Source organism: Conger conger, chromosome 6 (genome assembly GCF_963514075.1).
Source record: "Conger conger chromosome 6, fConCon1.1, whole genome shotgun sequence".
In the NCBI taxonomy this organism is placed as follows: Eukaryota; Metazoa; Chordata; class Actinopteri; order Anguilliformes; family Congridae; genus Conger; species Conger conger.
In genome coordinates, this window is record NC_083765.1 from 18,269,265 (window position 1) to 18,290,588 (window position 21,324).

The 21,324-nt window shown below is 40.2% G+C and overlaps 2 protein-coding genes across 5 annotated transcripts; one reads left to right on the forward strand and one right to left on the reverse strand.

The window, feature by feature from the left end:
- Nucleotides 1-335: 335 nt before the first annotated feature.
- Nucleotides 336-9,303, reverse strand: mthfs (5,10-methenyltetrahydrofolate synthetase (5-formyltetrahydrofolate cyclo-ligase)). 3 transcript variants are annotated; one of them, XM_061246419.1, is made up of 3 exons: nt 9,041-9,303; nt 6,670-6,931; nt 336-1,070 (listed from the first exon to the last, which is right to left on the reverse strand). In XM_061246419.1, the coding sequence occupies exons 1-3, from the start codon at nt 9,083-9,085 to the stop codon at nt 844-846; spliced, it is 534 nt and encodes a 177-aa protein (XP_061102403.1). In that variant the 5' UTR covers nt 9,086-9,303; the 3' UTR covers nt 336-843. The 3 variants fall into 3 exon arrangements, with proteins under 3 accessions (XP_061102403.1, XP_061102401.1, XP_061102402.1); XM_061246417.1 differs by lacking the exon at nt 9,041-9,303 and adding an exon at nt 8,247-8,708; XM_061246418.1 differs by lacking the exon at nt 9,041-9,303 and adding an exon at nt 8,247-8,702 and having other exon boundaries at nt 336-1,067.
- Nucleotides 7,783-20,872, forward strand: zfand6 (zinc finger, AN1-type domain 6). 2 transcript variants are annotated; one of them, XM_061246416.1, is made up of 6 exons: nt 7,783-7,801; nt 15,624-15,781; nt 16,448-16,562; nt 17,716-17,819; nt 19,642-19,758; nt 19,956-20,872. In XM_061246416.1, exons 2-6 carry the CDS (start codon nt 15,631-15,633, stop codon nt 20,102-20,104), a joined length of 636 nt encoding a protein of 211 aa, XP_061102400.1. In that variant the 5' UTR covers nt 7,783-7,801; nt 15,624-15,630; the 3' UTR covers nt 20,105-20,872. The 2 variants fall into 2 exon arrangements, with proteins under 2 accessions (XP_061102400.1, XP_061102399.1); XM_061246415.1 differs by lacking the exon at nt 7,783-7,801 and adding an exon at nt 10,343-10,413.
- The last annotated feature ends 452 nt before the right edge of the window (nt 20,873-21,324 follow it).

Here is a 21,324-nt window from a genome sequence, read left to right on the forward strand (position 1 = left end):
TTCCACAGAGAACAGAACCCAGGAACGACAGGACATTATAACCCAGCAATTAAGTATGTTTGCGCACAGGTAAGGAATCCATCTTGCAGTGAAAACGACAAATTGAGCGAGGTAAACATTCTGCCTCATCAGCTAGCGTGGCCCCTCAGATGTGGAGCCTGCCTGACACCCTATCCATCAGCAGGGCGCCTCGCGTAACAGGGCCTCTCTAATCTGCCCTCTCTTTACCGCAGCGCGGCGGTGGTGGAGGAAACAGCCCGGGTCAAGAGACCAGAGAGGAGATAAAGGACTGTCCTGTAGTAACAGTGAACAAGGGCATACTCACAAAGCATTAGTTGAGTGTCACATCGGCTTTTTTTTAGCTGCTTCTTTATTTTCTTAGGTGTTTAATCCATTCACAGGGGGTGATAATATCACACACAAATTAAATACTTGTATAGCTACTACACACAGGAACTTTTTGCTATATCTTAATAAAGAATTACATTAGATTTTCACAGGACTGAATGAATCAGCAGTGAAATACACATCTCTGGTATATCAGTGCTAGACTCTATTTAAGGCAGTCAGCAAATAAAGAGACCAATATTTGCACTGCAGCAAGTACGAACAGCATAAGTTAATTTAAGTCAATGTTTTTGGATGCTTGCACAATAAAGGTTGGGTAGTCTCGAAGAGCAGAAAATGGACTGCATAATGCCATTGCTGGCACCAAGCAGAATGGAACAAATCTAGACAAAATAATGACTACCCGAGTCTTAAAAAGGCACTTGATGAAACGGGTCAGGCCTTTAACGGAGTACAGACCCATCAGAGGGCACATCTGACGTCCCATTGATCCGTCTACATGTCCTCATACAGGACTTCATCGATGAGGATGTCCTTCTCATCCACGGGGACCTTCTGGCAGACCTGCTCCTTGAAGGCCAGGCCGATAGTGTAGGGCTTGCCTTTGGCATGCCTCGTGCAGCGCTCCAGGTAGGTGTCGTAGAAGCCTTTGCCGCGGCCCAGCCGATTCCCGCTCTTGTCGAATCCCAGTCCAGGCATCAGGATCAGCTCCAGGCCTCCTGCTCAGGATCAACAAACAGGGATGACACAGAGAGAGACTCATAATGTGCCTATGAGTGCCTGAGCGTCTAGAGGCAAGACTACTCAAGGAATGCCCAGGAGGACTGAACGTGTTCCCTCCTCCATTTCACAGCTGCCAAAAAAATCTGTGCACTTGTGTTTGAAGCAGGTTACATCAGCATAGAAAATAACAAGGGAAATATGCAAAAGCCTTAATAAGGGCATGATATCAACAATTCTGCGGTTTTGAACTTTAGGACTTGGCCCGTGTAAGCTCTCATTAACTGGACCACGAAATTGAGCCAGAAATTTGAAAATGTAAATGTTAAACTCCCCCTGGTGTTTATTAATGCCATTGCGTTTCACAGCATTCCAGACGAATTTACAGTCCAGCAAGGTTGCAGTTGAGTATCAGTTTTCCACAATAAGGGAAATGCCTTTGAAACTGTGTTATTGAAAATGTCTTTTGCTGAAATACTTAACAATTCCATGATATACAGTCACACCCTTTGTTGTGTGGTATGAGCTGAGATCAACTGCCCAGTCTGCCTTTCAGATCACAATAAATCATTCGTTCCCCAGAGAGTTGGGCTGCTTGTCAGTCGCTGACAAGCTACTTGTATAAGACAGCCAAGATGATTGACGTTTCAATGGGCAATGGCCCAATCCAGGTGATCTGATGAAATTCTGTTTATTTTCTGTTCACGCACAGCATACATGTCTGAGTGCATAAGAGCTGTAAACAGAAATTTGTGGTAGAAAAAGTCTTTAAAAAAAGAATACACATATATGCATTCGATGATAAAATAAATGTTAAAATAATTAAGTTAATTACACTAGGTATTCCAAAAATAAATGTTGTTTTTTAGTTCATTTTCAATTTTGTACTTTTTATATTCAAATGTATTGTACACAATCTCCCCCAAACTACAACTTTTCCAAAATACCTTCCAGAAATGCCTTACCGTCATTCTGAAGAATAAGCACCACTCTAGGAGCATGTTTTGGGGCAACTGCGTTAAGAATTACATTCATATTCCCTGCCATTCAATGTTATGAGCTAAAACTTTTTACTTTATTCCCATTTAACCTGGACCGAAGTCTAGACTACCCAGACAAAATGGACATTTGATGGCTTTGAATGGCTGCAGCAGAAGACATTTCCCTTTCACTTCCAAGAGCATATCCTTATCCACATTTTTATGCAACTCTAGCCTTTTATTACTGTACCATACAGCTGTAATACTGTGACAGTTGTCCAGAAGTACAGCTATGATTATAGTTTACAATGATTGATGCAAATATTCAATGATGGATGTAAGGTGCTGCATTGAAGCATGTATGAATTACTCCATTTCTGAGACAATTACTTTCACACACCACCAATGAATTTCTCATTGTGAGACCCCTTTACTATTTCAAATTAAATATCTAAATACTAAAAGAAATGTAAATGTTTACAAAATTAGTATTGAAAACAATGCTCACAGAAATATCTCAACAGCACCACCAAGTATACACTGAGCAGAAAACCTTACAGTCAAGCCTAAATTCTACTGACAGTTGCTAAATATGCATTATACCATAAATGTTACAGCAAATCACATCAGTCAATTTCAATTTAAGTTACAATAGACATTTACATTTCCTCTCAGACTGCAGGTTCTGATGGCTGACATTGCTATTTGATGGAAAAGGTGACCAGTGGCACTGTGCAAAAAGCTAATCTAAGCATATAATTGATGCTAATATAACAAGATTTCACGTTCGTAATAAGCCTGTCCTTATTTGAACCTCTTCATCTTCAGACAACAGAACGCAACAAGCCTCATCCCTCATTACCTCTAAGATGCATGATTTTATATGAACCTTGCTTGTTGCATAACCAGTCACTTACATTTTACTCCATTTTTCAGAATGGCACATCATACACAGGAGTACTCTGACTGACGCAGCTGGAAACCCCGAATGACAATCTGCCCTAGCTACTGCAGAGGGCGTCAGATTCAGCCAGCGTTTTACCACTGAAATATGATTTCACCCCTTATGCATTGCTATTTGGTGACTTCTAATGTATTTTAAAAAATCTGTTCCAAAATTAGAATTTTGATCCTTTGAATCAAGAATTAACTTCAAGTGAGGTTTCAATAATCAACAGACGTTGCCCATGGCAGCAATACAGTTTTAATTGTATTGCTGATCCTACTGTTTGCACTGTCCCCCATTTTTTGTCTCTCCCCCACTCTCTGTTTTTGCCAAATGACACTGCCCATATTCCTCCCTTCACTTTTGTGTTCTGTTCCCCTGTGTACGTCTGTACACAAACATGAAAATGCCTGGAAGCTTCCATTCAGTTCCCCCAGCAGGACAGCAGCTCTTGCAGGTACAGCTTTATTGGCATTCTCTCTTCCCCAGCATGGGGGAATGGGTCTCCCATGTGTACTATAAAGTGTGACTTTCCCTTTCAAACAGGAATTACAAAATCTATTTTCCGTAACACTAATCGTCCTCTACGCCATTCCCTTCTTAGGCTAGCAGGACGTACGTGCAGTAATGGAAATGCGACCGTAACAAGCAGTCTTTTACACTTTGGTTATCTAATTACAGGATACCAGTTTAGACTTAGGTTGCAAAAATATAATTAACTAACTGTTCAGCTAATTACAACTTACCAAAAACATACATTGGCCAACAAAACAGACTCATTCATGTAGCCTTTTTTAAACATCACATATTTTATGTGAAAGTACCACTAGCAAGCACTATGTCCAACGTGTTCTGTACTTAATTTGTGCACTGCTCATGCAAGACGTGAATCTCTGCTGCTACAGAGATGGGAAAGCGTCAGTGTCTGCTCCAATGCTGCTGGCTCGGCTTTGTTCTGAAGGCCAGGCATGACGTTATGCACTCCTCCACTGGAAATCAAGATGATTACTGTTGACCTTCAACCATGAGCATGGTCCGGGATGTGTTATTACAGAGCCAAACGATGTTTCTCATCACATACCCTCATCACCGACACCCACTAGCAGGCAATGAGCAGTTCAGCATTTAGCAGCCTGTTCAGCCGTTACAGTCCAGGGGCCCCACAAAGCACTTGTGCCGCACCTCACAAATCTCTCCTGACCTTTTCTGTCTCTACAAGTTATATGTCCCTTTTCATTTCCTCCAAAGCTTAATGGCCAATGCAGAAGAGATCTGCACATTCTTTGATGAATAGCAAACTAGTGTGGCAAGAACTGTTATTGAAAGCTAGCTTCTATTAAGGCAGACTCAAAAAACCTTTTTTAATGAAAAGAAGAGGGGAAGCATGAACAAAAGGAAGAGTTAAACCTAGTAAAACACAAAACTCCTTCCCCCACAACCCTGGCAGCATTACTAGTTCAGCAAGGTGCAAAACCACCATTTTCTATGTGGAAGCAGGCAGGGTAGTGCCAGCAGACAACACGAATGCATCCAGCAACCGGAATTCAAGCTCCTTTGCCCACAACACATTTGGAGGGATTTTTGACCATTCCTCCATGCTGAACTTTTCATAATCACTGATATCTTTGGGATATCTACTGATATGGAGGTGCCATTTAATGTTTGGTTTTTTTGACTTGGTAACCCCAAGACACAACCACTCTCTGCAATTCTTAAACTACAATCTATGGGATACTTATGACCTCCCTCACCTTCCTTACCATACATGGGGATAACATGCATCCTCTCCCTGCCTAGTCTGCCGTAGAAAAAAAAAAAGTCCATGTTTTACATGTTTTTATTATTGCCCTTACAGTGATAAGTGGTATGTTTAACCGTTTATGTATTATTTCGTACCCATTACCCGACTTGTGATGGTCAATTACCATCTGTGTCTTCTGAATTGACAGTTCTTTGGATTTTTCCATGCTGATGGTTGACAAAGGGATTTTGCATGCTTGTTACCTAATTTCTATACTGTAGTGAAACAGGAAGTGATGGAGTGACACAATATAGTTCCTTTAGTCTGAGATGAACTAAATTAACTTCACTTGGTTTGATTGTTTATTTACAATAATTGTTAGGGGTGCAAATCATTTGGGAAGTATCTTAATGAAGATAAAGATGAGTTTGCACGCAGCTTGTGTTTTCACTCTCCACATAAACACTATAAAGAAACTACAACCACTTTGTATCCCTTTGTGCTGTACTTTGAGATCAAGAGCTCCTGCTCCTTTTTGGATATACTGAGAATCACCACTCAACTGATAATTTCCTTTTCTGCCGCAGTTGCAGAAAGATAACAAATATTGAGCAAGGCTGATTGCAAGTCATCATTCAGTGTTTGTGGTGTGTGGGTTTAGGACAAACAGACACTAATGATTCCAGGTTACCTGGAATAATAGCAGTTGAAGCCGAAAATATGCATACTTCTCCCAAAATTGCAACTGTTTTACTTGAATCAGTATGGAACACAAATATGCGTGTTGGTCTTTAAGAAGTTATGATTGGCTAGATTCAAAACAAAAATCATTCTGGAAAAGAGGGGTGATTTTTCACTGCAGTCCAAACATTCATGAATTGAAACAACTCAAACTTGAAATCTAAAATAAAATGAATGACAGAGAAGAAATGGCATGGGATTAGAACAGGCCTACTGCACCCTGCAGTCCATTGAGTTTTCATTATCTTCAGATAACCCACATAAAACAGCTGTGGCCAGCCTCAAACCAGTCTAGACATAACCTGCCTCCAGATACTGCACTGCTTCTTTTATCCATTAAAGGTTAACAGAAAGTACTTTCCAGGCCAGATAAAGGCAACCTGGAAGAATGGCATTGTCCTTCCTAAGCAAACATTTTCTATGCCACTATCTGTCTGCCGTTCACTGAATGTTTTCAACATAACCAAAACATGATGTTCTGAAGCTACATGTCCACAAGAATAAATAAAAACCTAATTTAACCTCATTTAACCTCAATAAATGTAAAAACCTAATTTAATTTTGGAGACATGCAAAGGTTATAGATTCATAATAAAATATATCTCCACTGGCTGCTAAACAGATCTGTCCTGTTGCGTACCAAATTACTTCAGAGGACTCCTTATGTGCCTTAATAAAAACTATCTGACTCGCAAATATCTCTCCATGAACAGTCGTTCTACACAGTGGAAAAGAATGGATGAGATTTCCAAATATTGTATTACCGATGGTCAATATACCTTTCAGCAAATTCAATAGTCAAAAATTAAGTAAGCATTTGCTCCCACAGGACACAGCCAGCAAATACCAAGGCATCTTATACTGCTGGGAAAGAGACACAGTGCCATCTATGGGTACTATTATGAGTGATTTTTGTTTATTATGTATTATTTGTCTATTATTTCTGAGGATAACATTTTGTCAATTCACATCATATTTGGAATTGGCAAAACATTTTGCAAAACACGTCATCTTTAACTTTGTAAAGCAAAAACAAATATAATATGATGCTTGCTCTCTAACACCGGTGATACATTTAAATTAAATTCATACATTTACAGCAGTGCAGCGAGCTAACCCTTAATCCCTTCTAACCCCGACCACCTCCTGTGGGGTAGAGGTCACCACCGCTGTCAAACTGACTGCAGACTAACCTGTGGCCAGAGCCTCCTCTCTGTCCTCCTCATCCCCGGGCTGACGGATGTTCCAGGACGTGAGCGGCAGAGACTGTATGTCCTGGACTGAGGCCAGCCTCAGCATGTCCATGTGACTGCCACTGGAGAAGTAACGGGGGATGAAGCAGTCTTTACCCCTCCTGAACATGTCCTCGATGATGTCCTCGGTGTGCACCTCATCGTTCATGCTGAGGAACACTGCTATTCTCTGACACTGCTCATACTTGGGATGCTTCAGTAGCTAAAGGGGGAAAACAACTGCTTCAGTTTTAATTGTCAAAACAATGATTTTTCTACATTAATTAAGCTAATGGGAATAAGGCTAGTGCATTTACACAAAGTACAATCTACAATTCTGAAATGTGTTATTTTTGCCATGCGATACACGTGGTATGACATTAGAGATAGGAGTACAAGACTGAAGTAAAGACAATCAACTTTTGAAAATGTATACATTCATACATTTACAGTCAACCTTAATAACTGTAACCAAACCCAACCAAACTCTTCCTATAATTTGATGTCACTCCTTCACATCACTGTCAAGGAATTTGCTGTAATCTATATGAGGTTCAAGTCAGGAATTTGTCTAGTCGACTCCAAAACTTTAATTTGATTATTTTCAGTCAATCAGACTCTTGCTGCATAACTCAATTACACTTCAGTTTCACGGACAGGAAACTGGACAATCGCTTTACGAATCATGATTCCTTCAATAATGGCAAGTTGTCCAGGTCCTGATGCAGCAAAGCACCCGCACACAATCACACTGCCACTGCTATGTTTGACTGCTGGTATAATGTTCATATGCTGACTTTCCAAATTCATTAAACTACTGCCATCAAGGAGGTTGTTCCTTCTTTAGCTTTCCATGGCTTTGGTAAAGGTTTATTTTTTGTGAATTGTAATCAATAAATTATTTTGTGAAGCTTGTATCAAAAAACATTTGGGCTGGTATTGGGCTTCATGATGCAACCTAAATGTATCCCATTTCCTGAATTTATAACCAAGCTTTTACCTTTTATCAGTGTCTATCGCTTGGGGGCAGTGCAGCCCATAATGGTTTGGGGCACCAATTCGCCAGCTTCCGGTGGACTTTTGGTTGTACTAGGTAGGGTACAAAGGGTATTTAAGCTAACCAGAACTAGCCAGTTGGGTTGTTTACGGTAGACTAAAGCGTGATTTGTACTTCTGCGTAGAATCTACGCAGATGGTACTGTGGTTAAACAATAAGCAACTGCTGTATCACCTAAAATTCAAATGAATTAATACTCAAAAGCAGACGAGCTGGAAGCATAGCCTAAATTGTTGTTCAATTGTTACAAACATTGCAACATAGCCGTAGCCTATATTTTCTTAAAAGCATTTAGCCTAAATACTGTAGCTGGTTGTCGGTACCAATTGCCGACTCGTTGAAATACTGTAACAATTTACAAATGTACATTAACTGTATCGTACGGTTTTCATGGGCTGAAAAATTGCGACGAAGGCAGTTTACAATCTTTCTGCCGATGTGAGCATCGACGTGGTCTATTTCGGCTCTTGTTAGGAGCTACCTTTTGTGTAACGATACGCGATTGGCGAAGTTTCTCCTCATTTCCAAGCGCTGCAACTCGTTTCTTTATTTCTTTTCTCAAAGCTTGCTTGGCTGCACGCAAGGCGGCCATACTGGTGTTGCTCCGACTTGCCTCGCTGTTCCCACGTAACAACGATGATGGGCTACTCTGTAAGCTACGTAACTGCAATCCTGTGCGTGCTGCAAAATATGAGCCCTGCCTTGAACTAATTAAATATCTTGTTTAAAGGTTTCGCAACCGTAATTCGGAGTTAATGATTTAGCAGTTTATCTACGGCGTTGCTCTGTTATAACAGTGACTAGCGAGTATTTGTTGATTTTCTTTATATGCTTCTGGAGCCTAATTTTCATTTATTTAAGGCATTATGCATTAAGACTTCACTTGATGCCGCAAGCTCTTGCAAAAAGCAGACCGTCAAGAAAACGCACAGACGTCCTGACAAACACGTGGACTTGAATCACACTGATACGCACAGGCTATGAACTTATGAATAATGAATGTCAGTATTAGTTTTACAGAATCCCTTGGTTACTTGTCAAAGAAAACCGTGTTTAATTGTTTTTATACCCAGTTAGAAGCCAGTGATCTAAGAGCCTATTCATATATTGTAAACAACTAATGCAAATGCTTTTATTGCAAATTATTATAATTATTTTGTGTTGAAATATGCATACTGGCCAAGGTTTTTTAAATGCCTTCGCATGCACCCCTACTCAACCCACCATCTCAAATTTTTAATGCCAAAAAAACCCCAAAAAAACTATTTCAATTACCTCTCGTGGTATTCTGCAGCGTGTTGAAACTTTGCCCGGTGGCATTGGACAACAGAAGTTAGAACATATACTTCCAGAAAATTTAAAAACATACAAAGTGAATTGCAGTGTGCTTAGACTTGAACCACCGAGGTACAATACAAGTGGAATAGCTAATCCTTATTCCACAGATTTGTATAGCTGTTTCCATTGTAATGCAGTTCTGTGGTCTAGAAGGGTTTAAACCTGAGGTTTATACTCCAGCGAAGCACACTGCAGTTGACCCACAGGGTTTCACATTTGTATATACTCTGTTACTTCCCCCTGTATATGAGTGTGTTTGCAGCAAGTTGGCTAATTGACTGATTGGTAATTCTATTCAGCGGTTTTCACTTGGCCAAAAATATTAAAGGTTGAAGCTTCCGCAGTTTTAAGGAAGATTCACCTTTTCTTTTCTTTTTTGTGCGTACTGCTGTATTTATATACTTCTAGTGAAGTGGACTTTTTGATTCTTTTGTAATGTGTGTGTGTGTTTATATTTTTTGGGTATTTTGATTATAACTTTCTGTTTAGTGGCATGTATGGGTTACAGCCCTTTGGGTTGCCCTAATATAACGTGGGTACAGGTTACAACGTGGGTAACAACTACTCCCATACAACCATGCACACGGGAAGTTCGTCTGCCCTGTATGTAAGAGACATCTAGCTAAATCTAGTTAGTATGTGTGGGTTACCCAAATTAAAATGTTCAATTCAAAAGTAAGGGCCTCTAGCCCTTACTTTTGAATTGAACATAATCATAACACAATCATTTGAATTGAACATAATCAAAGAAAAGGCAATTCATTTAGCTAAATCTAGTTAGTATGTGTGGGTTACCCAAATTAAAATGTTCAATTCAAAAGTAAGGGCCTCTAGCCCTTACTTTTGAATTGAACATTTTAATTTGGGTAACCCACACATACTAACTAGATTTAGCTAAATGAATTGCCCTGAAAGACCTGGGCGTGTCGGGAAATTTCGCTGCCTGTATTTTCTAACCAGTTCATCATGTTACATTGAGCAGGTCTTTTTTTTTCCATTTATGAATCTTCTTAAATAACAGAATAACGTTGCAGTACTGTACCTTTAAAACATGTAACAAAATACGTTCTGATGGTCTATTTTGTCAACCAATCTTTTGGGAGTGTATTAAGTTCTCAAGATAATTGACATTATGTTTGTTCAATGGTAAGAGACGTAGGTGTGGTGTACGCCATGGACAGCCAATAAGCAAGCATTAACACCGTGCTGACATTAGCTAATATTTTTGTGTATGTTGAGTTGAATTGGATAGCCACCTACAATCTAGTGAAAAGAAGAGTCGAAAGGGGGACTCTGGGGACGAATTTGTCGGTATGTTTTAATTTAAAGTAGCATGTAGCTGAGACTTCTAAAGAAACAGGAATAATTTGTTTTGTGCCACCTAATACAACTAATTTATTTCGATTAATTTGGTTGCCACTGTGTAATTACGGATACAACAGAACAAAAGAGCAGTTGAGACAGGAAATAATGGAATGTTTGGGTATTTAACTAGCTAGCCAGGGTAGCCATTATGGCTAACATTTACATTGGTTCATTATTGGACATAATTGTTCTAGTTGGCTAACTTATGTCATACCACTTTGCCAAAGAGGTGTCTGTTATAGCTCATTGTTACAGGTAATGTAGCTAAGCTTAACTTATTCTAAGGAATTATAAGTGTAGCTAGCTATTAGTTACTTGGTAACCTAACTAAGGTCAGAGGCTTCACACAAACGGATCTTTGCTGATTTGGTAGTTTGCAGTTCCAAGTAGCTAAGTTACCGTTATCCTAGATATCTGCATCTCCAGCTAAGCTATATTGGGTAACTTAAGTTATTTTTCCAACTAACGTTAAGCCAATTTAGTTGGTTCGCTACATTTAACGGTAGATTTGTGGGTCTAGCATGCATGCTCCAGTTAGCTAGTATTCGGAATGTATGCAAATTTACTGTAACTTAGTTAGCTAGAGTTAGCTAACCATGTATCACGTTAGTCTAATGTTACATGCTAGCGAATGAATTCGAGCTAACACTAACTTTTAAGTTGGCTGGAAGTTGTTTAAGTCACTCAGAGACGCATTAGTTCAAATCCTAAATTACCAATGTAAAACGCAAGTAATAATCTACGTTACAGTATTGATTTGTTTCTAACGCTTGCATCATAGCTAACAGATACGTTGTTCTTGGCGTAGCTAAGTTAGAAGTTGTCAACTGAGCTATCTTACTTATCTTGCTAGCTAGCGAATGTATGACGAGTTGTTTTCTCTCCTGCCCTGGAACTCGATTGTTGCTCTCCGTATCTCATAGACGTAGACGTAGATAACGTTAGGTTGTTACTAGCTAAAGTAAAGGCTAACTAGCTAATTAGGTGACTAACGTTTGACCTCTGGGAAAATCTTTCCCTTTTGAAACAAACAAACAAATAATAATACTTTTATGTTCTTCGACCATTTTCCAGTCTAAAAGTTGTGAAAACATACACGTTAGGTGTAAAATATTTGCCCTGAATATATTGGTCTTAACTTCTGTTTAAGATGGCTATAAGTTATAGATAGATAGTAGCAACTATTTCAGTACAGTCGGTATAACCGACTGCCATATACTATCTTCTCGAATACAGCCATGCCACCTTAATGTAACTCAAGTTGCTAGTTTGTCTCCAAATATGCTTTGATCGAACTAAGGAATCGGAATTATATGCCATACATTTTTATTTGGCTTATGAATCCAAAACAATGTTGTTCCAAAAAGGCTGCTGCTAGAATTTTTTATTATTATTTTTTATTATTATTATTGTTTGCTTTATTGCAACCAATTTATATTCCAAATATGCCGTAACATTAATCAAACCATGTTTTGTACTGTGCCGTTTGCTAACAAGTCGCATTGCAAATCATAGGATTATGCAGGAAGTGTATGTTGCCTGTCTGACATAGTTGTCCCTTCCCTTGTGTTCTTGTAAATCCAGCAAAAAAAAAAAAAGAAAAGGCAAATATCCTGTATAGTACTGCTTTGAAATTGTGCGCGGTAAGGATAGTAATGATTAGCTATTTCATTTCACTTGAATTATTTTGACATAGTCTTAGGACCTTTTTTGTAGATTTGATTTTCTGTTGACTAATGTCTTTTCCCCTTTTTACATCACAATATTCCAAAGTGTACATTCTCCATGCTACACAAACTTGTTAAAGTGTAGGCTTTTAGGCTACCACACTAGTGTTTAGTCTCTTACCTCTTTACATTGTAATTTTACTTGAATCTAGGACCATACACAAACGGCGTCTTTGCCATTTTAAATACTCATTCTGTTTGAAGTTATTTTATAGAAAATCTAATTTCATCACATAATATGGTTATGCCAGGTTGGCCTGTTTGTGGTTATGAGATGACCATCACTATATTGTTGACTTGGATGCTGTTTGTATGCAAACACATTGCATTTTGAATGGGGAGTGATGCTATTCTCATAAACATTTCCCATAAGTGATGCAAACCCTGCGGAGCTAGTTCGGGCAGACAACTGGGGAAGCACTAAATGGCTGTCAACTCACACAGTGCTCACATGAGGGGTATTTAAATCACCTACCTTACCTGTTCATTCTGCTGCTGCTCTTCTATCCCTGCTGCTGCTGCTGTTACCTGTGCTTGACCCGTCCTTAGTCAATCTGAAATGTTAGCCATGTGAGGACTGTGGACTACAGTGCATCCTGCTCAGAATTTATTGATTGATTTGTTTCTAAATCCATATCTCAAGAACGGGGCTAGAATTGAAATTCATCGCACTGGTTTGCTTCCACATTCGTCCTAGTAATCATATTCAAGACAAGAACACTCTTAAGTAGACGGATCTATTGAAGATGCACCCCAGACGTTAGCTTTGCCGAGGTTCATTCTGCACATGGGTTTAACGGTAATCTTTAATAAATGTCCCTCCATTCCAGCCAAGGAAGATGATTGCTCCTCCAGCATTAATAAAGAAGGTACATGCCATATAATGGTCTTCTTAATGTGTTCCCATTAAATATAACCCATAAATCGTCTCTATAAAGTCAGTGAATGGTGGTTATCTTTGGTGTGATTCAGTGGAATTAGATTCATGTCAAGACTACACATACATCAGCCAGATCTATCAACTCCTGTGTCACAACTACATTAGTCTACATTCACAATCTTATGAAAAAAGAAGCAGTAGGCCATTTCAACATGGTCTTGAGGATAGTGTCTGTGTTTTTGATGTAATGTGCTTTGCATGGTTTTTGTAATCGTGAATGTGCAAAATCTAGCCTGGCGTTGAGTTGAACACGTTTTCCTCAACATTCCATAGCTGTTAGCCTACATTCTTAATTTCTGTTTGTTTTGGAGTATGCTCCCGAACCAGTCTATGTGTTGTTGCTTTTTCTTAAATCAACCGCAGACAATGGCTGGCTTTGTGTCATATCACAGGACTGTCCTCACATAGTCCTACCCAGCTGTGCCTCTGTCTCCCTGGCATGGAGTTCATTTAAATCCAATAAAATGTACATCCATGTCAGCGATTACTCAGCCAAGCTAATTAATGGTTGAGGCAGTGAGGGTTTACTCTTGTTTCCATTTTTTTCCCCCTCTTTTTTATTTTCCTTGCTCATTTTTCTACTCCTAACTCTACCCATCAGGAGAGGCTAGAAAAAGAGTGAGGGCGGGGAAATCAATAACGCGAATTAGACAAGTGTGATGTCCTTGCTCCTTCAAACGTCCGTTTCAGACGTGGCTAATGGGGATAGGTCGATCATTAATTCATTAATTCATGTTTCCTTGCATGTTTCTTATCCGTTCCTAACTTCTACTACTAGCTCCTAAAAGAAACATTTAACTGGTTGGAATGTCCTTAATAATGGTGGACAGTGATTGGTTTTCGGGTTAGGAGCAAGGAAAAACAATAGAAATATGCAGTTGGAATGAGCCCCCTGTGTTTGGGTCCCAAGGACCATTTGCTCTCTGTCCTACTTAAGGTTCCAGACTTGGCAGGCCTCTTGCACGTGCACTCAGTTTAGGGAGATGGGTTTAACTTGATTTAATGTACAGGCTCCACTGTTGCCACAAGCGTGCAGTAACGTTTAGTGAAATCCAGCTGGCTGCAAGCGCAAATCCCTCTCCCAGGGAAAGCAAAGCTCTGCCAAACTTCTCCTTGGTAAGGGAGAAAATGGTCTCCATAGCAAGAGCCTGAGACCATCCTTTGCCTGACTGATCAGGATACCATCCTGACACCCGGAGTACTACCATCTCCCACACCAGGGAAAGCAAAAGCAATTTGACCACCTACTCAACAATTCACATTTCAGAGACTGACTTCCCAAGGCACCACCAGGCATGTGACTACATCACAAGGCATTGTATGAGTTGGCACCTCCACCCATGACAACCCAAGCTGTTGTGACTTTTGAACAAAATGAGCCCTATTTTGCCAAGAAAATACTCCCATGGCTCAGACAAAGCTTGCTTGCTACTTTGGAAGGAGGACTGAGTATTGGCTTACAGTGTGACAAGCAACCCTCCTGTGTTTTTAGATGGATTCTTTACGAATAGGTGTCCTATGTTGTCAGTGGGGCATACTGGGGACATGGCCTAGGTTAACCCTCCTATCTGGGGGATAGCCATGCCCATATGTTTGAGGATGTCCCGCCCACCTGTTCCCTTCTTAGTAACAACACTCCCATGGTAACAGATCTTTACATTAACAGATAAGCTGGCTGGCTGAGGCCACCCTGCATTATCTTTAATCTGTTCTAGTAGAGCGTCGTAGCGGACGTCAGTTAGCTTTCTGTTGTCATTAATAGCAGTAGTGTCATTGGTTCTGTTCAGGCCGTAACCTTTTTCTCTGCCTCTCAAACAGAGGGCTTTTAGGTGAGCTCCTATTCAAATAAGTTTAAAGTTTATGTTTGATTTCAGAGATTAGCGGAAGATTTCAGCTGCAGCACACGGCATATTTTTAGTCGTGTCAGGACTGTGGATATCAGTTTCACAGTAGAATAATGCTTTATTGATGAGCTATTTTTGGCCCAGCATACTTGGCCAAAGTGCTTGCAGAAATAAGTTTGCTTGCTCTTTGTTAGGAGATGCAATGCCCTGGATTCAAGATTTCTCTTTAACTTTGACAGAAATAAACATTTATTTTTGCTCACAAATTGTAGAACCGTATAAAGTTTGATAAAAAAATACATATATATGGTTGAGGATGAATGGTAAATGAATCCTGAACAATGTGCATAAATATACATAAATATACATTTATACAACCAGTATTGTTTTGCAAAGAATTTATAACTTGTGTAATTAAGTAACAAAGCATATTCAGTGCCAAACAACCCCAGTGTCTTTGTGGCACCTTGGTGCCAGAACCAGTTGGCGACCAGCCACCTTATAGAACATCCTGGCATGTCTGTCCACTGTGCTTTCAGCCATTCAAACCAAATTTAGCATGACCATGTTACCAATTCTGATTATTTAAAGTGGTCTTTTCGGAGGGGATTCTAGTAACACTTTGATTTGTATTGTTTCCAAAGGAGGGTCATGGCTCAACAGACAAACCAGACCCAAGCGCCTCTGCTGTGTGTCACTGGGTGTGGATTCTATGGGAACCCTGGCACAAACGGGATGTGTTCTGTCTGCTATAAAGACTTCTTACAGAGACAGAACAACAATGGCAGAGTCACGCCTGCAGGTATGTTTTGTAAGGAGAATATTTATTATTGCTGAATAATTATTGCTCCCACTGTATATGCAGTACCATGGAGGAGTGGCTTTTTTGTTCTTGTTAAAAGTGCTCTTTTAACAAGAACTGCCTCTCTTAACAAGAACTGCTCTCTACTGCCTACTGTCTGGGGTTTACTGAAGTTATACTTTATATTAACAAGTTAACCTGGCTCGTCCTTCATTCAGCTGCACACACTCCTTTCTGTAATGAAATCCTAGCGGCCAGCAGCCCGGCAGGAAGGCTTATAATTAACCATTAACAAGCCCAAGGAGGTTGTCACACAAGAGTACCCCCCTGATTGATCAGCTAGTAGTGCTGTTCTGTAGTGTATTCAATTGTATGCAGCTAATGCACTTCAGAGTGAAAAGAAGGCAGCTAGCCTCACTCACTGAGTTCGCATTTATATATGTGACTGCCGTGGGTTTATATAGCTGTAAGATAAGAGTAGGTTATTTTAAAAATAAAATTTTCACATTACAAGTCCTGTAAAGCCAGTATGATTCCAACCTCAGAGGTTCTGCTGTTCGATCAGCCATTGGATGTATGTGCATTGGATGTAACGCTTTGTGGCTCCGATTCCTTCCGAGGGTCCTTGCAGCTAACAGGAAGAGCGCGATTCCTTTGTCATTGCAGTGTCCAGCAGCTTCAGCAGTAGAGGCACGTCTCTGGCCTCCCAGCGCTCAGAGACCAGCCTGGCCGAGGTTCTGCCAGCAATACCCCGGGCCACCACACCCCTGGAACAGAGCAGGTACCCGCTGTGTCCTTCGTTTGGCCAAAGCAAGCGCACTCTCTCAGTGGAAAATAGAGCATTCAGTGGGTTGTGCCAAACAAGTATTATATTCCCCTAAAATGCATTTGATCATTCTGAATTCTGCTTGGTAACATTATCATAGTCGGCGGCACGGATGGTGCAGTGGGTAGCACTGCTGCCTCACGGCAAGGAGGTCCTGGGTTCGAATCCCCGTCGGCCAGGGCCTCTCTGTGCGGAGTTTGCATGTTCTCCCCGTGTCTGCGTGGGTTTCCTCCGGGTACTCCGGTTTCCTCCCACAGTCCAAAGACATGCAGGTTAGGCTGATTGGAGAGTCTAAATTGCCCGTAGGTTCGAGTGTGTGAGTGAATGGTGTGTGTGCCCTGTGATGGACTGGCGACCTGTCCAGGGTGTATTCCTGCCTTTCGCCCAATGTATGCTGGGATAGGCTCCAGCCCCCCTGCGACCCTGTTGAGGATAAGCGGGTTAAGATAATGGATGGATGGAACATTATCATAGTCATTTTTCCAAAATGTTTCTTTTATGCAATGACTTCTCAGCTGGAAATCATGTCTAATTGTTCCACATAACACTCCCGAGTGGAATGCAGTGCTTTGGAGTTTTTGTTATAAAAGTAGATTACATTATTTCTGTCTTTTTATAGTTGAAATTTGCAATTATTAAATCTGGGAAAGCTTGTCTCAGAAGTGTCTGTGTGTGTTTCTTATGTAATGAATACATTGGCCAGTCAATGACCACATAACGTCAGATATGTATGCATGTTTTGTGTGAATTCTGCTCACAAGCCCTTTTGTTTTAACAATTAACATGGGTAATGGTTCTATTAGGTGGAGCATTGGTTGTTGATGTGCATGTATTGATATGGGGAGGAACACCCTTTTGGTGAATGTAATCAGGGATATCTAACTGCATCAGGTATAGGCCTAATTTCCTGTTTCTTTTTTAAGAAATCATGTTAATAAGCACTGAAATCAGGAGAACTACTTGTGGTAATCTTGCATTTTTGTCAAGCCTACCAATAACTGAAAGGCTCTTAAATGTATCATAATCTGCAGATTTCCTATTATATCTAGTACTCCATGTGTATATTTCCATTGAATTATTGAAAGAAAGCCCTGTGGATTGCTTTTAGTGTTGCATCCAGCCAGAAGATCTTAACGCAAGCTTCACGAACACATTCTGAAGAGGATGATTCGACGGGGGACAAGGTTGGACTGAAAAAGGAAGAATTGCAGGGTATGGTGCATTTGTCGAATCAAAGCTGGGAACTGGCCGCAGTCCGTAGGGCACTCAATTTGCGACCCGCATACACATCCCCACGAGCCGGCTGTGGTTTGATTCCTCACAATGGCACTGTCTCTGCCGTTATCTCTTCTCTCTAAATAATACTCTCTGCCTTCCCTCTGTTGCAATACAATGATAGTCTGTCTGCTTTCCATAATACAATCTGGTTTGCTTGTAGTTTGGGTGCTCAGACACAGTCCTCGTGCATAAATGAACTGGCTGGGTTAAGCATACCTGTGCAGGGGGTTTCCTGTGCTCATACAAGCATGAAAACCCTGAGGTCACTTAATTTATATTTTACAGCTGTTGGTTTTATAATCAGTCAGGAATGTGGTCAAGGAGTTCTTCAGAAAGCTTTCACATAGAGGCCTTCCCTGTCCCTCTCTATGTGGTGCCTGGGGGGGGGGGGGCAAGCAACTGTAACTACAGAGAAGCTTCTTGATTAGGGAGCAGGAGTCCTATTTGGTAGTGATTTAATGGAGTCATGACTAATTTTATAATGATTGTATTGTATGTATTAATTTGGTAAATTATCTAGTCGGTGAGTTGGGATGATCTTCATGCCATTTTCCAGGACTGTGATCCCAATGATAGTGGGAAACTTTCCTACAATTACTGCACACTTTCAATAAAAATAAATGGACAGTAAACATTGAATCAGCTCCAGTTAGTGAGATCTTCCTTGTGTTGTGAGCGGACCTTCTTGTCAGAATGTAATGAATGTTTGCTAGCATAACTGCACAGACATTCATTCCTCCAGTTCCCCACACTTCTGCTCAATTTGACATCTTTAGGGGAAAACACACACACACGTAGTTTGGTTTCTCTTTTATTATTGAGGTTTATTTATTTCAGGTAGTACAACCACATTCAGTTCTGCCCCCTTGTGGTGTCTTACAGGAACATGTAAGATCATGAATATTGCAGTCTTTTACTTTACTGAGACCAAGATATCTTTTATTTCATTTGGATGGATCATTACTTAAACATTTTTGGTAGTTCTCTTGCCTGCACTACAGTAACCATCGGCAGTTACAACGCAGGAAGTGTGTTCTTTCCTAATGCTGACAACAATAAATGCTTGCACAGTGTGTACAGAGTGTCAGAAGTTAATGTACAGGAGAGGTGCATTGTAGGCCATGGATAGAGTTTGATTGTTTGATCAAAATCCCATTAGACCACACGTCAAGGACAGACAAACATAGGGTGCATTTTGACGCAAGAATGTGGACTATGCTGTTGTTTCAGCCGGTAGATTAACAGACGTTTCTGATTTGGAGTGCATGGTAAGTGCATACAGAGTAGCCATGTTCACATCCTCAGGTTTCTGCAGTCTGCTCCTGCTTTGCTACTAAAACCAGGTCAAGGCTGTTGGGGGAAGTAACTGTTAAAAAATGTAAAAATGTTTATTTTGTTTAGGAGGAAAATAAGACAACTGATGAAAAAATACAGTGAAAATATGGTTAGTAATTTAAGATTTCATACCTTGAAATGCTTTGATGTAGTTTATTCATCCAGGAGGAAGATGTCCCTAGATGATTAAAGATTTCACAAGCCGTTGAACTTCATGATGATACTCTTGAGTATGTCGTACTCCTATAGCTTAATGCATGAGATCAATGGCGGGAATCCCACCGATTCACGACGGGAGATTTTCAGAACCGATGTGTGCTTCTCTGCTGTTTTCCGAACTGACTTCACAGCTGCCAGATCTTGTAAAGTCTTTCATCAGTAAAGATGCATGTCAAGAAGTTGTCTGTGCTTCTCGCTTCAGTTTCAGTGTCAGAACATTCAGAGCGGGCTCCGGTAGGAGGACCAGACCAGTCTCCTGAGAAACCCAAACCCAAGAAGAATCGCTGCTTCATGTGCCGGAAAAAAGTGGGCCTGACAGGTTTGGGTCTTTCTAGTCCTTTCCATTGCACACGCTCTTTGCTCTGTACTAGAAGGTACTGTAAACATAATCAGTGATACTTCCAGGACTTGGAGATGAGATAATGAATGATTATATTGGGTAATTATAATTTGGGATGGAATTGCTCGTGGCTGTCCGTGGGCGTGATGACATTGCTGTTGACCCTTGTGTTGCAGGCTTTGACTGCAGATGTGGGAGTGTGTTCTGTGGCATTCACCGATACTCCGATGTTCACAGCTGCTCGTTTGACTACAGGGCCGACGCCGCCGAGAAGATCAGGAAAGAAAACCCAGTAGTTGTCGGAGAAAAAATCCAGAAGATCTGAAACCCACCGTTTGAATGTTTTAGTTTTTTTGATTTTATTTCTTTTTTTTTTTTTTCAGAAAAGCTGAAGGTTAAAATTTAATACCCTCACTCTTTTTCTTAAAATTAAGTACCTTCTGGGAATTCTAGGGAATATGCTTAAACTAAATCATGTATGACACCAGAAAAAGCATCTTTGACGATTATTTAGTGTTTACTTTGCAATCATATGAGTTTATTCCCTTCTAAATGTTGTGGATTGTGAATTTGAAAGAGACAATATAGGCTTTTATATTATTTTATGTCATTTAGGTTTTTTTAATATACATTATATCATTATAATTAGGTGAGGTTGTTGGAGGGGGGAGACTTCTTTTGTCTGAATTTGCATGTTGGACCCTTGAGGTTTTTCCCTCCTTTGTACTGTATGTAGTTTTGTCTAATAATTGAATGTACTCTAAAATATTGCTGATTTGTTCCACATTTAACTGCAAAAAAGTTTTAACATTAGCATATTTGCTTCAGAAATATTTTTGGTAATGTTTTTGTCGTGATTCACTTTGGACTGTGTGGTGTTGCAGCATAACTATGTGAGGGAGAGAGAATGTGTTGAGTGTTTTTTTTTTTTGAGTGGAATAGCTTGTTGGCACTTTGCTGCCTATGTGTGTGAGAGTTTGTTTCCTTTATAATTGTACAAATTAAGTATGACCTGGGATAATTGTGTTGTATTTATGTGACTATTCACTGTCTTCTCTTTCGTCTTAATAAAAAATAATGCAGATTTTCATTATTCGTGACACATTTCATATTAGAATCTATAAGCAACACGGTTTTCTTGCATTTGGACCTATCTTATCCACAGTTTTCTTTTATTGCACTACCTGAACAGACTGACCATGGCCATCCAATGACCTGAGGGATATGTCCTGCTTCATATCGAGTTGGCGACCTGGTTAAAAACCCAACACTCCCAAGAGCCACCCCAAAACCTTTCAGCATTGTTTCCGATGTTGAAACAGACCTACATATTTGCATATGAATATTGAATCAAGTGTCCATGACGTGCTCAGATTGAAATGGTCATTGTGTCAATTTTGGTAAATGTAGCCTTCTCTGTCAACAGCGCATTGAGATGCAGAGAATCACGATTCTTTAATATTCACCGTGAAACAATTTCCCTCAAATGTAAATTTGCTGAGTCATTTCAAACCCGGTTCACATTATTCCCGAGATGTGGTGGAA

Coding starts and splice junctions, on each gene's coding strand:
- mthfs (XM_061246417.1), bottom strand. CDS start 8,357: ATGGCCGCCTTGCGTGCAGCCAAGCAAGCTTTGAGAAAAGAAATAAAG. Junction 6,932..8,246: donor CGCGTATCGTTACACAAAAG/GTAGCTCCTAAC, acceptor TTCCCCCTTTAG/CTACTGAAGCATCCCAAGTA. Junction 1,071..6,669: donor AGAGGAGGCTCTGGCCACAG/GTTAGTCTGCAG, acceptor GTTGATCCTGAG/CAGGAGGCCTGGAGCTGATC.
- zfand6 (XM_061246416.1), top strand. CDS start 15,631: ATGGCTCAACAGACAAACCAGACCCAAGCGCCTCTGCTGTGTGTCACT. Junction 16,563..17,715: donor ACACCCCTGGAACAGAGCAG/GTACCCGCTGTG, acceptor GATTGCTTTTAG/TGTTGCATCCAGCCAGAAGA. Junction 19,759..19,955: donor GAAAAAAGTGGGCCTGACAG/GTTTGGGTCTTT, acceptor CTTGTGTTGCAG/GCTTTGACTGCAGATGTGGG.